The 13,034-nt window shown below is 41.2% G+C and overlaps 1 protein-coding gene across 1 annotated transcript in view; it reads left to right on the forward strand.

Annotated features, from left to right (window-relative positions):
• Nucleotides 1–1,657: 1,657 nt before the first annotated feature.
• RXFP2 (relaxin family peptide receptor 2) overlaps nucleotides 1,658–13,034 on the forward strand; it is a 242,618-nt gene continuing 231,241 nt past the window's right edge. The window contains exon 1 of the mRNA XM_040447939.1: nucleotides 1,658–1,726. Within this exon, the coding sequence (XP_040303873.1) occupies nucleotides 1,658–1,726 (69 nt within the window). The remainder of the gene's footprint in view (nucleotides 1,727–13,034) is intronic.

Consider the following 13,034-nt stretch of genomic DNA (forward strand, 5'->3'; position numbering starts at 1 on the left):
TAGCATTACACATAGGACTTCTAGGCTTAACACACAAAGGCCAGCTTTTACAGCTGAGTAAATTTTACTAGCCCCTGCCATTAGTGGGTCTAACTTTCTTCCCCAGGACCAATGTCTTGTGGGGCTATTGATCCAGGAAACACTATGCCTGTGCTTGCTAAAGTTATAACATGAAGCAATTGTCACAGCAGAATCTGTCAATTAATAAATGCTTAAATTATGTTTCCATCTACATTCTTGATCTCATTGGCAAAAATGGTGGCTTTGCAGTTTTGGTATAAAGTGCACAGTGTTTAAAAATAAAATGTACTTATGGAAGTACAAAAATGTTTTCATTCACTAATGACTAGAATCAAGGCAAGGGATTTTACATAAATCTGTATGATGAGGTTGGATAAACATAATTCTTTCTTTTTCTTAATGATCTTTCCATTTCTGTTAATGACAACATCAGGGGAAAGCTCTGAGCCCAGTCTGCTGAGCTACAATGGCCGGGACCATTGTGTCAAAAGAGGACTGGAAGATCAAGATGTGAGACTGAGTAGGGCTTCTCAAGTGTCTAGTACATACAAATCCCTTGAAGAAATTGCTAAAATGCAGGTTCTGATTCAGTAGAAATGGTTTGGGGTCTGAAATTCTGCATTTCTAACAGGTTCCCAAGGGGTACTTGAACCACAGCTAGGCTCTTGAAATAAAAGGCAAGGATCTGATGCTCCCCCATCACATGTATGTAAGGTGGGCATAATTATCATAATAAGCAGCAAGTTCAGAACAGCAGCCAGGGAGCTGGTATAACATGGCATCCCTAGGAATAAAGCAGATGGGTAGCCAACAACATATTGCGCCATCTATACCACCAAAAGAAATCAAGGATGGATAATTGGAAGGCTGAGGGCAGTTGTCCCAAATAAAACTTTGCAACTGTCTAGACCTAAGCCATTTTTCAGACCTGGGACTCACTGACCTCGAAGTGAGGCCTGAGAGGAAGGAACCAGCACCACTATGAGTGATAACTCCCCCAGTCCTTTCCCAAAGGGCTGCAGCCATTTCCTTGGGTTATCATGTACTGTAGAAGGGGCAGTGACACTAGATACTGAAGAACTAGGTATTTGAGTACTGTTGGACACAAGATTTGAGTTGCTATTGATACCTAGGAACCAATATCATTAAGAGCTTCCTCATAGAAGTAAGACTCATGTAGATCAGGTGGTACATGGAATCTCAGCCCAGATCTAGTTCCACAGCAGGACCACTTGCCCAGTGATCATTTCTCTAGTATCCCAGTGTACAATGGGAATGGACATACATGCAGTTGACCCATTTATTCCTAAGTGTGTTGGCAAGAGCTATGGTAGTTGAGAAGGCTGGGTGGAAGCCTCTGGAAATGCCCCTCCTCCAGCCATGAAAGTAAGTCACAGGAGAAATGGCCGGAATTAGTGCAACCCTTAAAGACATAAAGAATGCAGACCTGGTGGTTTCCTTCATTTCTCATTTCCGTCATGTCTCTAAGTCACAAGACTGGCCCCAACAAAAGTCTGACAGATCCTGGAGAGTGACACGGACTACTGCCAACCCAAGGAAGTTTGTAGGTTTAACTGCAGCTGCTGCACTAGATATACCTGGGGATACTGCTCTGAACCATTAAACAAGTGGCCACATGGCTGCCATCTCTGAGTGTGGCTCAGAAGAGAAAATAACTCTGCAGCAGATCCAGGATGCTGTGGAAGTAGTTTGTCACTTGGGCCATACATTCAGGCAAACACTAGAATAACAGACGAATCTGTGGAGGCAAAAGATATCACATGGGACTTAGGGCAAGCCCTGTGGGAGAATCACACTGTTGACCTGACATTTCTGAAGATATTTGTTGCAGAATATTTACACCAATTGAAACATAGATCTTGACATGCTTCTGGGCCTTGAAAAAGACACAGTACTTGGTGCCCATCATCAACTGACTATACAGCTAGAGCTGCCCATCATGAGCTGGGTTCTGTCAGACCCACCAAATCAGAAGGTCCAGTGGGTCCAGGAACAATCCACTATAAAATAGCAGTGAGATGTCCAGCATCAGGCATGAGCAGAGCCAGAGGACAAAAGTAGACTAGAAGAGCAGGTGACCCAAACTTGTGTGTCATCCACCACTGTTATACTGGTACCTCTGATTCAGCCGATACCTCTGACTGCATGGGCTGGGGGCAGGGTATCCCTGTAACCCACTAACAAAGGAGCAAGAAAACCCAGCTTGGTTAATGGGTAGGTTGGTGCAGTACATGGGTACAAGATACAAATGGGCTTCTGTTGTACTAGCATCCCTCTCAGGAGTGGCCTAAATGATAGCATGAGAAGAAATTCTTCCAATAGGCTTTCAGGGATACAAAGAGTGCATCTGGTCATTTACTGTGTGTAGAAAGAAATGTAGCCTAAAGAAAGAGTAAGTACAGGATCATGAACAGTAGCAAATGGCCCAGTTGGTTGGTCGGGGGCTTAAAAGGAAAAGCATCAGAAGATCTGGGATAAGAAGAGCTTGGGAAAAGCAAGTGGATGGACCTATGCGAATGGACACCAAGTGTAAAGATCTTTGCATTTCGGGTTAATGCCCTTCAGACAGTATCTAGTCAGAACAGGCATATGACACCAAAGCAAGCAGAATGACTCAGCTACTTGACATAAGTCGTCTGTGTCATTTTTTACTCCAGTGTTGTAGGATGGAGTGGTTCCAGTGGGGGAGAAGGATGCTATTTTTTTTTAAAGTAATCTCTATGTCCAATGTGGGGCTTGAATGTATGACCTTGAGATAAAATGTCACATGCATGCTCTACCAACTGAGCCAACCAGGCACCCCAGGAGATGGATGCTATGCATAAGTCCAAAAACATAGCCTTCCACAATGTAAGACTGACATAGCTCCTGTCACCACTGCATATCCAACCCACTTACAACAGGGACCAACAATGAGCCTGAAATAAGACATTATCCATCAAAAAGTCTAACCAGCCACTTAGTGGTAAGTTGGTTACCCTGGATCCCTATTACCTTTGAAGGAGTAGTGTTATGGGTTAAGTTGAGTCCCTTGAAAGATATGTTGATGTCCTAATGACTGGTACCTGTGCAGCCTTCTTTGGAAATAGGGTTTTGAAATGTAACCAAGTTAAGGTGAGGTTGTTAGAGTGGGCTGTAATCCAGATATCCTTATAAGAAGAGAAAAAACATAGATACACAGGACAAACACCACATGAAGATTGAGGTATAGATTGCAGTTATGCAGCTGTAAGACAGGGAACATCGAGGACTGATGGAAACCACCAGAAGGCAGCAAGAAGCACGGCATTCTCCCCAGAGTCTGAGTGGAAGCATGGCCCTGCTGACACCATGATTTTGGACTTCTAGCCACCATGAGAGAATACATTTCTATTATTTTAAGCTATCCAGTTTGTGATACTTTTTACAGAGGCCCTAGGAAACCCATACAGGTAGTACTTCATAGTGACTGACAGTGACACATATTCCAAGTCTGGATTTGCCTTCCTGGCTCACCAGCCTCAGCCAACATCATTATTTAGGGGCTTAGAGTATTTTATACACTGACATAAATATCACACATGACATCACATGGACACCACAAGGGATACAGTTCCTGGCAAATGAGTTCTAGCAGTGGGCATGTGACCAGAGAATTCACACATCCTTTCACATACCATACTGTCTGGAGGATGCCAGCCTGAAAGGGTGATAGAAACTTCCTGAAGGTGCAGCTGAAGAGCCAGCCTTAAAGAATACCTTGTGTGGGTGGTGTGCTGTCTTTTAGGAGGCATGAACATGCTAAATCATGCTGTGACAATATATGGTACTGTTTCTGCAATAGATAAATACATGGGCCTGGGAACCAAAATATAGAAGTAGAAACTGTCCTATTATCATCATTCAATGTCCCACCTGGGAATTTGTTCTCCCTATCCCCACAACTTTAGGCTTTACAGATCTAGAAGTTCTGGTTCCTAGAAGGGGAATGCTTCTACAAGGGGACAAAGAAAACATCCAACTTAGCATTGAGTAGGGCTGCTGCTGAGTCACTTAGGCTTTTTATACCAAAAGACCAGCAAGCAAAGGAGGAGGGGTAATCATAAAGGCAAGAGTAATTAATGTGGTCATTAGAGGGAGAGAGAGGTCTCATTACACACTGGTTGCAAAGAAAATATCTTTGACACTTAGGTGACCACTGCAGTAGCTCTTTGTATTCTTCTGTTCAGTTTTGACAGTAAATAAACAAGGACAATAACCATTAGAAGTACAAGGTGACCAAGAGCTTAGACACCTCTGCATGAGGTTCTGGGCCACCTTACCGTGTAAGTTACCTACAACAGGAACAGTAAGTTCCTAGTCAAGGGAAAGAGGAATCTGGAATAAGTAGAGAAGGGTGATGATTAGCACCAATTGTGGTCCTGAGGTCAGTTTTAGCAAAGGGGGCTATACTTCATCCCAATAAACATCCTCTGGAAAATTTTCCCAATAAAACAGACTACCTGAACCCTGGGGGAGCTATTCCTAAATGCACTGAACTTATCACATGAAGCAAATAGATCCAAGCAGTGCAAGGACTAGACTCTAATAGTCCTTCCTCTGGTGCATCACCCAGATCCAGATACATTACTCTCTTGGAACTCCTCCTGGTTGAATGTAGCTGCTTCATAAAATGTTATTGTCTGTTCCTAGAGGTAGCCAATATCCAGTTGTTGAGGATGCCCAATGTCCAGCCTCCCTTGATTTGATTTTGGAATGGCTAAAGCTGCTACTACAGTTGTATTTCAGTGCAAATTCTGCTGCTCAATCCTCCTTCTCTTGTTCCTTCCTCAGTGTTTTTCCATAGGATACCCTCTAATAAATCCCTGAAGTCAGATCTCAGAGCCCCAGGTAGGCTTCCAAGAGAAACACCTCCTCCCTATGATAGCAGTGGTCTTAGGTCACAGATACACAATCAGCTGACAGAACAAAGAATAATCTGAGACTCTTAGACCATGGACCATGGCTAGCAATGCAGACATAGCATTGAAAGGTAGGTAGACTTCTGGGATAGATAGTTTAAATTAGACCTAAGGGATAGCATCTAAATATCAGATTCCATACCTAAACTCAGCTTGGGAACAGTGTGTCCAATATTCTCTTATGGGAAAAGAAGAAGAATGGCAGAAATAATATCCATTTGGGAGTTTCCAAAGATGACACAACAGGCAACATTTGATCTGACAGAACATCTGCCCAAGAGAGTGAGGCAAACCTAGTAATACAGGAGTCTGAACAGTATATGAAATGCAGCTCTTTGAATTGGGATGCTGAGAACAAGTACACTAGATAACTCTTTGTCAAATCCTGAAGTACTAGGCTTTTGCAACGTGAGTTAGAATTTTCCTCTAAAGCTAGAAGGTGCTTATAAAATATGTGCTTCAACTTCAGAGATCATGGAGCATTGCAAGGTGAGGCGGGCTGTTCAATTGCACAAATGTGGCTGTCATCTTTGACTCCAGTTGTAGCCATTAAACATAAAAGGAGAATCTGGAATCGCACCTAGGGAGCTGTTAGATATGAGTGAATACACACAGACCCCTGGGGCTTGGCCATAGATCTCAGGGCAGAGCCTGCTTGACCTTAACTTAGTTTTAAGAAGCCTTTTTTTTCTTTTTGTAGGAAAGATAATGGTAAACTTGTAGCCTTTGCTCCTCAGATTAAGAGAGATTTCTTTAAATGTCTATGCAATTGGTTGCTGAAAAGGGCTGAGCCTTCCTGAGGCAGAGGAAGGCATGTTAAACATGGCAAAAAAAAAAAAAAAAATGAGCTCAGGAACATAGGCTGCAACAGCTTTCCCAAAACCAAGCAAGAAACATGAGAGAGAAAACTATTGGTTTAGTCTCTGTACCCATTAAGGTCCAGTCAGAAAAATAGATAAATAGATATCACATAAAAGGGTTTGGTTTTATAAATATCACGGGACTGGAAAAGCAAAAATTATGCCGTGCTCCCTTGGATATTAATAACTACAGGAGTCCATACCAATGTCAGTTGAGGAAACTTAAATGGAGAACAGGGGTTACCAGAACCTAGGAGTCCAAGATGGGGCTGTTTAGGACTGGTGTTCAGACCTGTTGTGATAAGGTTCACACAACTGGTACCCAGCCTGAGGAAGGATGCTCTGTAACTGATGCCCAAAGAACCTAGGGTTCTCAAAGATACAGAGAACACATTGGTGGTTGCCTGAGGTTGGGGTGGAAAGTGGGCAAAATGGGTGAAAAGGATAAAAAAGATACAAATTTCCAGTTACAAAATAAACAAGTCATGGGGACACAATGTACTGAATGGCGACTATAGTTACAAATACTGTATTGCATATTTGAAAGTAGCTAGGAGAGTGGATCTTAAAAATTCTCATCACAAGAAAAAAAATCTGTGATTATATATGGTGAAGGATGTTAAACTGGACTTACTGTTGTAATCATTTGGCAATAGATACAAGTATTGCATCATTACACGTACACCTGAAACTAATGATATCAATTATAGCTCAATTTAAACACAGAAAAAGAAGGTGAGGTTAAGAACCAAGTGTCTGTTTCAACTGGAACGAAGCTGACAGAAACTAGAAAATGTAGAAATGAAACTTCCTCTCTTTTTGCCTCTGAGTCTTCCTGGAGTGGCCCTCAATGGCAGAATCTAATAGGAACTAGCAAACAAGGCCATTTGGGGAGTATAATTCAGTGTTCTAATCCCAACAATCACAGAGAGGGTGTGGAACTCAGAGAGAGTGGGTATATAAACAGCCCTATCTTGTAAGTAGAACTCTGGCAAGGCTGTAGAGACAGTCCAAGTGAGGCTTCAGATGACTGCAGCCCTAATCAAGACTGACTGTAACCACATCTCAGCTAGTGAGAGCTGTTGAGTCCAGTTACCTGACAGAAATAGGAGAGGAATGGATGCAAAAATCCTCAGTCAGATACTAGCCAACCAGATTCAATGATACATTAAAAGAATTATTCACCATGCCAAAGTGGGATTTATACCTGGGACGCAGGGCTGGTTCAATATCCACAAATCAATCAGTGTGATACATCACATCAATAAAAGAAAGGCCAAGAACCACTTGATCCTCTCAGTACATGCAGAGAAAGCATTTGGCAAAATACAGCATCCTTTCTTGATAAGACCCTCAAGAAAGTAGGGACAGAAGGATCATACCTCAAGATCATAAAAGCCCTATATGAAAGACCCAATGCTAATATCATCATTCAAGAAAGTAGGGATAGAAGGATCATACCTCAAGATCATAAAAGCCATATATGAAAGACCCAATGCTGATATCATCCTCAATGGGGAAAAACTGAGAGCTTTTCCCCTAAGGTCAGGAAGAAGACAGGAATGTCCACTCTCACCACTGTTACTCAAGATAGTACTGGAAGTCCTAGCCTCAGCAATCAGACATTCAAAGAAATACAAGGCACCCAAAATGGCAAGAAGGAAGTCAAACATTCACTCTTCGCAGAAGACATGATACTCCATATGGAAAACCCTAAAGATTCCACCAAAAAACTGCTAGAATTGATCCATGGATTTGGCAAAGTCACAGGATATAAAATCAATGCACAGAAATCGGTTGCATTTCTATACACCAATAATGAAGCAATAGAAAGAGAAATCAAGGAATTGAACACATTTACAATTGCATCAAAACCCATAAAATACCTAGAAATAAACCTAATAAAGAGGGGGAAAACATCTATATACTGAAAACTATAGAAAGCTTATGAAAGAAATTGAAGAAAACACACAAAAAAGGAAAAATATTCCAGGCTCATGGATTGGAAGAACAAATATTGTTAAAATGTTGACACTACCTAAAGAAATCTACATATTCAATGCAATCACTATCAAAAAAACACCATCATTCTTCATAGAGCTGGAACAAACAACCCTAAAATTTGTATGGCACCAGAAAAAAACCTGAATAGCCAATGCAATCCTGAAAAAGAACATCAAAGCTGGAGGCATCACAATCCCAGACTTCAAGATGTATTACAAAGCTATAATCATCAAGACAGTTTGGTACTGGCACAAAAACAGACACTTAGATCAATGGAACACAATAAAGAACCCAGAAATGGACCCACAAATGTACGGCAAACTAATCTTTGACAAAGCAGGAAAGAATATCCAATGGAATAAAGACAGTCTCTTGAGCAAATGGTGTTGGGAAAACTGGACAGCGACATGCAGAAGAATGAACCTGGACTTCTTTCTTAGACCATACACAAAAATAAACTCAAAATGGATGTAAGACCTAAACATAAGACAGGAAGCCATCAAAATCCTAGAGGAGAGAATCAGGCAAAACCCTCTTTGACCTTGGCCACAGCAACTTCTTACTCAACACATCTCCTGAGGCAAGCAAAAATGAATTCCTGGAACCTCATCAAGATAAAAAGCTTTTGCACAGTGAATGAAACAATCAGTAAAACTGAAAGGCAAGCGACAGAACAGGAGAATATATTTGCAAATGACCTATCAGATAAAGGGTTAGTATCTAAACTCTATAAAGAACTTATACCCAAACTCAACACCCAAAAAACAAATAATCCAGTGAAGAAATGGGCAAAAGACATGAATAGACACTTCTCTAAAGAAGACATCCAGATGGCTAAAAGACACATGAAAACATGCTCACCATCACTCATCATCAGGGAAATACAAATTAAAACCACAATGATATACCACCTCACACCAGTCAGAATGGCTAAAATGAACAACTCAGGAAACAACAGATGTTGGTGAGGATGCAGAGAAAGAGGCTCTCTTTTACACTACTGGTGGGAATGCAAAGTGGTGCAGCCACTCTGGAAAACAGTATGGAGGTTCCTCAAAAAGTTAAAAATAGAACTACCCTACAACCCAACAACTGCACTATTAGGTATTTATCCAAGGGATACAGGTGTGCTGTTTCTAAGGAGCACATGTACCCCAATATTTATAGCAGCTCTATCAACAACAGCCAAAGTATAGAAAGAGCCCAAATGTCCACCGACAGATGAATGGATAAAGAAGATGTAGTATATACAATGGAGTATTACTCAGCAATCAAAAAGACTGAAAACTTGTCATTTGCCACAATGTGGATGAACTAGAGGGTATTATGCTAAGCAAAATTAGTCAGAGAAAGACAAATATATTACTTCACTCATATGTGGAATTTAAGACACAAAACAGATGAACATAAGGGAAGGGAAGCAAAAATAAAAATAGAGTGTGGTACAAAACATAAGAGACTCTTAAATACAGAGAACAAACTGAGGGTTGCTGGAGAGGTTGTGGGTTGGAGGATGGGCTAAATGGGTAAGGGGTACTTAGGAAGACACTTGTTGGGATGAGTACTGGGTGTTATACACAGGGGATGAATCACTGGAATCTACTCCTGAAATCATTATTGCACTATACGCTAACTTGGATGTAAATTAAAAAAAAATAATTAATTAAAAAAATATGACAGAAAATAATAAATTGTTGCCTTAAGCCATTAGGGTCTGAGATTATTTGTTACTTATAAATGGATAACTGATAGACCCAAGAATGAAGGCAAATCCTTCCCAGGGAACAGCACTAGACCCTAATCAAGAAGGACCTCCCATTTTCCTGCTTTTGAATGGGAGTGTCTATTGCATGTCTATTTTATACTGAGGCAGGTATGTTGTCTCTTTAGCTTTCAGGTCTTCAAAGCAAAAGGGAATATATTTGAGGAACTTTACCTGAAAACTCTCATCTACATCTAGACCTGACTCAGAAAGTGAGATCCTGGACTCCAAGCCAATGCCATGATGCAACAAGACTCTGAGGGCTCTTATGGTTGGAATCTACTGTATTTGTGGCCAGGGAGCAGGCTGTGTGGCACATTAATGGTGGCTGCACATTCTTAACCCTCTTCCTGTAGAAAAGTGGAATTTGTTTCCCCACTCTTAGAATTAGGGCTGGTCTGTGACTACTTTTACCAATGGGAGTACGGCAGAGTGATGACCATTCTGGGCCTGACCTCAAAGAGGATCAGCTGTTTCTGCCTAGCCTCCCAGAGCCCTGCCCTAAGACCTGACCTGTAAGGAGTACATCACCCATGTGGAGAGGTCATGAGACCACAAGAGGAGGGAAACAGCCCAGCTGAGTTCAGCCCTCCAGGTGGCCATCAAGGCTACCAGGCATTTTAAGAGTTCAGGTGAATCCTTCAGACCAGACCAGCCACCAGTTAACTACCATAGAGTTACCCTTGTAGATGTAACATGGAGCAGAAGATTGTCCCAGCCCAGCTTCGCCCAAGAGATCCATCAAATAGTAAGATATAAAATAGTTGTTTTAAGCCACAAATTTGGAGAGAAGTTTTTGCTGTAACAATAGATACCCCGAATGATTTACATTTGTTCTATTTTTGCTAGCTTCCACTTTATGGCCCTCCCACACCCCAAGAGGGTGAAATCATGCTTCCTCTGGACTTCTTAAATCTCTCCTCAGATGATTTAATACTTTCAAAGGTAACCTCTCTATTTTACTGCACACAAACAGCATTAAGAAGACCCTAGGTGGATCCCTACTCAATATCCTCTCCCGACTTCTACAATCCTGGCCATGCTAGTTTTTCCCAAAGGCTAAAGAATTTAACTTGGCTGCCTGATTGAAAATACATTATGGTAAACTAGCATTTTTCATTTAAAAGGCAAGAACACACGCTGTAAACAAAGAATTATTTCACTGCAAAGAATGCTCTTCTAAGTTGGCCATGTGGCCAAAGACTTTTTTTCTTCCTGTGGAATCACTGTGGCTTGGTGTGACACGGAATGATTATATTTAGAAAGCACTTACTTTAGACAAGTTTGTCAAATTTGTTCAGTTGTGTACCATATGCTTTTCATTTTGCAATAATCTATTATGAGATTTCTATGTTCCCTGATTTTCTAGGTAGTCTTTCCTGAATGACAGCATGTTAAAAATTGCAGGAACTATCTTTACTGACTTATAAAGGTTTTTGACTTGTTTTAAATATTGGCCTCCTGGTGTTTCTTTCTTTCTTTTTTTACATTTTTTAATGTTTATTTTTGAAGGAGAGACAGAGTGTGAGCAAGGAGGAGCAGAGAGAAAGGGAACATAGAATCCAAAGCAGGCTCCAGGCTCTGAGCTGTCAGCACAGAACCTGATGTGGGGCTCAAACTCACAAACTGTGAGATCATGACCTGAGCTGAAGTCAGACACTTAACTGATTGAGCCACCTAGGTGCCCTGGCCTCCTGGTATTTCTTAGTCTTTCCCTGGGACACGTGTTGGCTCAGTCGGTTAAGCGTCTGACTCTTGATTTCAGCTCAGGCCATGATCTTGAGGTTCCTGGGACCAAGCACAGAGCCTGCTTGGAATTCTCTTTCTCTCCCTCTCTCTTTGCCCCTTCCCCATTTGTTCCCTCTCCCACCTCTTTCTCTCAGAATAAATAAACTTAATAAAAAAAAACCTTTTCCTGTATGTATTATTACCAATATGTACACTGGCTTTTCCTTCAGAATTGTGTCCTTATATTTTTAGGCTCCACCTATTATTAAAAGCATTAAATACATATTTGTGAGTAAATTCCCAGGCTTCTCCCATCTATACTGAATCCTCAGCTTTTTTAATAGGTTTTACTGGTGACTCAGATGCAGCTGGGCCAGGACAAACTTGGAAGAGAAGGAACGGCCTTATTCCTACTTTTATATTTCTACTAGGGGTTTGACATAAGAGTTCTGGTTTGGGGAGAGAAGGTTTAGGAGTAAGGACAGGCTAAACAGAGAGCCCTCCGACCAGCCAACCAGACAGCAGGATCTGATTTATAAAATTAGTGCTACTAATAAGGATCTGAAAATGTCCTTAATAATGTAATACTTCTCAACACAATGTGCACAGTGGAATCACCAGGGAAAGTTTTAAAGGTCTCAATACCTAGGATATACCCAAGACCCACTAAATCAGAATCCCCAAGTAGGATATCAGTATTTTTTAAGTGTCCTCAGGAAATTTTAATAAGCAGTCAAAATTGAGAACTACCTGAATGTCAATCTTAAGGAACTAAAACATCTGCCCTCAATTTTGGGAATTGGTAGCAAAAATGACTTGGCACTCAAGAGTGCATAGTATGAACTGACTTCTGAATAACACAGATATTAATATGAACAATGACCAAAAGGACAAAGTGGCTAGTGTGCTTGGGGGGGGGGGGAATCTCAGATGGCCCTGTGGCTCCAGGAATTATCACAGAATTTAATGACTTGAAGGGATCCGTAGGCTTTAATGCTGTAACTGGCTGTTTTTACAGATAAGAAAAACAAACGAAGTAAGTGGTTCAGGCAGGATGAGGACCTGGGTCTCTTTATTCTTAGGCCAGTGACTTTTCCACTGGCCTCAGTTCATAGCAGCTCAGCGCTCACTTTGGGAGCTTATGGAGGTCACATGTTCCTTAAACCCAGAATGACTAGATTTAATTTGCCTAACTCACTCCCAGAGAAAAAATTTGATACAGAGATAATATGTGCCAGTATTTCATTCACATCTCTAGGTTTTTTTTTTCCAGGTAGAAAGTACTTACTTCTTTGCTAATGATGAATACTCCCTCTGTCCTTAGTTTGTATCCATTCCAGAGTATCAAGAACTAGATTATATCTCATTTGGCCATTGAAATCATCCATTACAATTTAGGAGTGATTTCCCTTTTTCCTCATCTTTTATAAAATATACATCTCTCGGGGTGCCTGGGTCGCTCAGTAGGTTAAGTGTCTGACTCTTGATTTCAGCCCAGGTCATGATCTCGTGGTTCATGGAACCGAGCACAGAGGCTGCTTGGGATTCTCTCTCCCCCTCTCTCTGTCCCTCCTGTGCTTGAGCATGTGCACTCTCTCTCCTTATCTCAAAACAGATAAACTTAAAAATATATATATATATATACATCTTTCACTTTTTTGAACTTCATCATTTGCTTCCCCACAATACCTATTTGCC

The sequence above is a fragment of the Herpailurus yagouaroundi genome, unplaced genomic scaffold, assembly GCF_014898765.1.
Source record: "Herpailurus yagouaroundi ecotype Mexico unplaced genomic scaffold, PumYag 197, whole genome shotgun sequence".
Classification (NCBI taxonomy): Eukaryota; Metazoa; Chordata; class Mammalia; order Carnivora; family Felidae; genus Herpailurus; species Herpailurus yagouaroundi.